The sequence below is a fragment of the Gastrolobium bilobum genome, unplaced genomic scaffold, assembly GCF_033153095.1.
Source record: "Gastrolobium bilobum isolate Gb01-03AN ecotype WA unplaced genomic scaffold, APGP_CSIRO_Gbil_v1 utg2810, whole genome shotgun sequence".
NCBI classification, from domain to species: domain Eukaryota; kingdom Viridiplantae; phylum Streptophyta; class Magnoliopsida; order Fabales; family Fabaceae; genus Gastrolobium; species Gastrolobium bilobum.
Window position 1 is genome coordinate 1,527,452 of NW_026895666.1, and position 3,627 is coordinate 1,531,078.

The following is a 3,627-nucleotide window of genomic DNA, read 5'->3' on the forward strand; positions in this document are numbered from 1 at the left end:
TATATACATAAACAAAAAATATTAATTAGTAAGTTTAATTTCACGAGGTTACATTTTTTGTGATTCGAACAATGCTCCAATTTGTTAGGGAAAAAAAAAAACAATACTGAAACATGCATGAGGAAGAAATTCTGTATATAAGAAATTATACAAGCAGCGACATAAAATTAAAACATGAAAGAGACATATAATATGAGCGCATGAAGAGATACGAAATTAAAATAATTGCCCTTGTCTACTTAAAATAATTTGTTTCCTTTATAATGCTAAAAAACAATAGATAAATGTCTCTCAGGAACGGATTACCCGTCTTATAACTGGCTGTACTTTCACAGTGCAGGAATTCTTTGAATTCAACAAAATGCTTAAATAATCACACGAAGCTAATGGAGAAAGGAGAATAACCTTAAAAAAAATGCACCGAATTCAATATAGAATCTCCTGATTAATATAAAGTATGGAATATAAGCACTTGACCAAGAAGACAGCTCTTCCCCAAAAAAGACATCTCTCCAAAGATACATATTTTCACATTCCCTTTTCCAAGTTTTTTACTTATACTCATAATTAATTTTAACATATACTAGTTCCTACTAGCAGCACGCATACTAAATTATTAATCAAGGTATACGGTCAAGTGATAAATCATGATTCAATTACTTAAATAGTTTTTTTTTTTTAAAGAAAAAATCGTTAGATTTAAATCTACGAAATAGTCTAATGCTTTCACGAACATTACACATTAAATATTTGTAATGAAAAATTTTACTAATGAAAAATTTTAAATTCAATCTTTTATTATGACTCTCAATTTTTTGTCTGGGGCTGTGCCAACTCTTGACTGAGTCATGGAAGTAAATTTGGGTTGTCTGTTCTTGAACCGAATGGGCTACACAAGGGATTTCAGCCGGCACATCTCGCTTTCAGAGACCAACGAACCCTGCAGGGAAATGGCCGCGTCGTTAGGCTGACGAGTAGGCTTGGCAACTTAGTGCTGACATGGCGATACATTGGGCCCTACCTGTCGGCCACTAACCCCCATCCCTACGTGTTTCGTGGCCCACATGTCTCCCAGCGAAGTTCAAAAACAAAAATTTGTATAATCTTTGTCTCTCGGACCCAGCATGAGTTCCCCAGCGTCGTTCCAGAGCTAGTATTTGGTGCGGCTTGTTAACGTGGCTACCGATGACCTGGACTATGACATGGCACAAAATTTTTGGGGCGCTATAAATACCCTCCCCCCTTTCTCCTCCATTACACCCATCCAGTTCCTTCAAGTATTTCTCATCTTTCTCTTTCTTCCTTCCTTCATCTTTCTCTTTCTGTGATTAGAGTCCTAAGAACCCATCATGGTCGTTGAGATGTCATCCCCTCTTGTCCCTGTTTCAGCTAGTGATGAGAAGAGCGTAAAAGCACTGCAGTTCGTTGAAGAAATGACCCGAAACACTGACTCTGTCCAGGAGCGTGTCCTGGCCGAGATTCTGAGCCAAAACGCTGAGACAGAGTACCTGAAGCGGTTTGGGCTCAATGGAGCCACTGACCGTGACACTTTCAAGTCCAAGGTACCTGTCGTTACTTACGAGGATCTGCAGCCTTATATTCAACGCATTGCTAATGGTGACCGCTCTCCCATCTTTTGCAATCGCCCAATCTCCGAGTTTCTAACCAGGTACGCTGCCATATTCTTTCTTATAATTTAAAATGCATTACTTTTTCTTTCATAAGTTATTTGCTTTGGGATCATGCTTCAATGAATGTAAATTACACGACAGTTCTGGAACTTCTGCCGGAGAAAGAAAATTGATGCCGACCATTCATGAAGAGATGGACCGTCGCCAGTTACTGTACAGCCTACTCATGCCGGTTATGAACCAGTAAGACGTTTCGGTTCATTCATTGTTTCCAAATAGTTATATATGAATTGTAACTATAGTAACTTTTTCATTTATTAACTATGTTTTTTTTTCTTAATCTGATTGCACAGATACGTGCCTGATTTGGACAAAGGGAAAGCGCTTCATTTCCTGTTTATTAAAGCAGAGACCAAAACTCCCGGTGGGTTAGTGGCACGTCCAGTGCTCACGAGCTATTACAAGAGTGAACAATTCAAGAACAGGCCATTTGACCCATACAATGTGATAACAAGCCCAAATGAAACCGTCCTTTGCCCTGATTCCTTTCAAAGCATGTATACCCAGATGCTATGTGGCATCATCATGCGCCACGAAGTCCTCAGAGTTGGAGCTGTTTTTGCCTCTGGCCTTCTCAGAGCCATTCGATTCCTTCAGCTTAACTGGCAGCAATTAGCACATGACATCTCCACTGGAACCCTAAACTCCAAGATCACAGATCCTTCCATCAAGGAATGCATGGCTAGCATCTTGAAACCTGACCCAGAACTTGCTGATTTCATCACGAAGGAATGCTCCGGAGAAAACTGGGAACGTATAATCCCAAGGATTTGGCCCAACACAAAGTACCTTGACGTGATAGTCACGGGTGCTATGGCTCAGTATATTCCCACACTTGATTATTACAGTGGTGGCCTACCTAAGCCTTGTACCATGTACGCCTCTTCTGAGTGTTATTTTGGGCTTAACCTCAAGCCTATGTGCGATCCCTCTGAGGTTTCTTACACAATTATGCCAAACATGGGTTACTTTGAGTTCTTACTCCATGATGACTCGTCTCCTATAACTCTGTCTCGTGACTCGCCACCTCGCCTGGTGGACCTAGCCGATGTTGAACTTGGTAAAAGGTATGAGCTGATTATAACAACCTATGCTGGTCTTTGCCGTTACCGTGTGGGCGATATCCTCCAAGTAACTGGGTTCCACAACTCAGACCCGCAGTTCCGATTCGTGAGGCGAAAGAACGTCTTGTTGAGCATTGATTCGGATAAGACAGACGAAGCTGAACTGCAAAAAGCTATTGAAAATGCTTCTGAGTTACTGAAGGAATTCAATACCAGCATAGTTGAGTACACGAGCTTTGCTGATACTAAATCCATCCCAGGACATTACGTGATTTACTGGGAATTGTTGATGAAGGACTCTTCTTACCCGCCAACAAATGAAGTTCTGAACAAGTGCTGCTTAGTCATGGAAGAGTCACTGAACTCGGTTTATAGACAAGGAAGAGTCGCCGACAATTCTATTGGACCATTGGAGATACGAGTGGTGATGAATGGAACCTTTGAGGAGCTGATGGACTACGCTATCTCGCGGGGTGCTTCCATTAACCAGTATAAAGTACCAAGGTGCGTGAGCTTCACACCCATAGTGGAACTACTCGATTCTAGGGTGGTCTCCTTTCATTTTAGCCCAGCTGCACCGCACTGGACCCCAGAACGTCGTCGTTGAAGACACGTGCAACATGCAGTCATGCACAAGATAATTAATAATTAAGGGTAAAGCTGAAAAGGGTTGTTATCATCACTACCAAACCAGAAAGTATCCGTATTTGTTGATTTGATATTTCAAAAGTGCTGGCTTTTTTCTTCTTTTCTACCTTATCTGTTTTTTTTCCTTTTCTTTTGTTTTTTGGCCGTGGCTTTGTTAAACAGTTACGCGCTATTTAACTTTTTTCTGTCTGTGAAATAAGTTCAATGCTTCAAATGAGTGCACC

General features: G+C 40.9%; 1 protein-coding gene across 1 annotated transcript; it reads left to right on the forward strand.

Moving 5' to 3' along the window:
* The first annotated feature begins 1,349 nt into the window (after positions 1 to 1,349).
* LOC133288186 (probable indole-3-acetic acid-amido synthetase GH3.1) lies at positions 1,350 to 3,362 on the forward strand. Its single transcript, XM_061485893.1, has 3 exons — positions 1,350 to 1,669; positions 1,773 to 1,874; positions 1,985 to 3,362. Exons 1-3 carry the CDS (start codon positions 1,350 to 1,352, stop codon positions 3,360 to 3,362), a joined length of 1,800 nt encoding a protein of 599 aa, XP_061341877.1.
* Positions 3,363 to 3,627: the final 265 nt, after the last annotated feature.

Excerpts from the sequence above, each read along its gene's own strand:
- LOC133288186 (XM_061485893.1), top strand. The coding sequence starts at position 1,350 with ATGGTCGTTGAGATGTCATCCCCTCTTGTCCCTGTTTCAGCTAGTGAT. Across the intron at positions 1,670-1,772 it reads ATCTCCGAGTTTCTAACCAG|TTCTGGAACTTCTGCCGGAG; the intron begins GTACGCTGCCAT and ends ATTACACGACAG. Across the intron at positions 1,875-1,984 it reads CTCATGCCGGTTATGAACCA|ATACGTGCCTGATTTGGACA; the intron begins GTAAGACGTTTC and ends CTGATTGCACAG.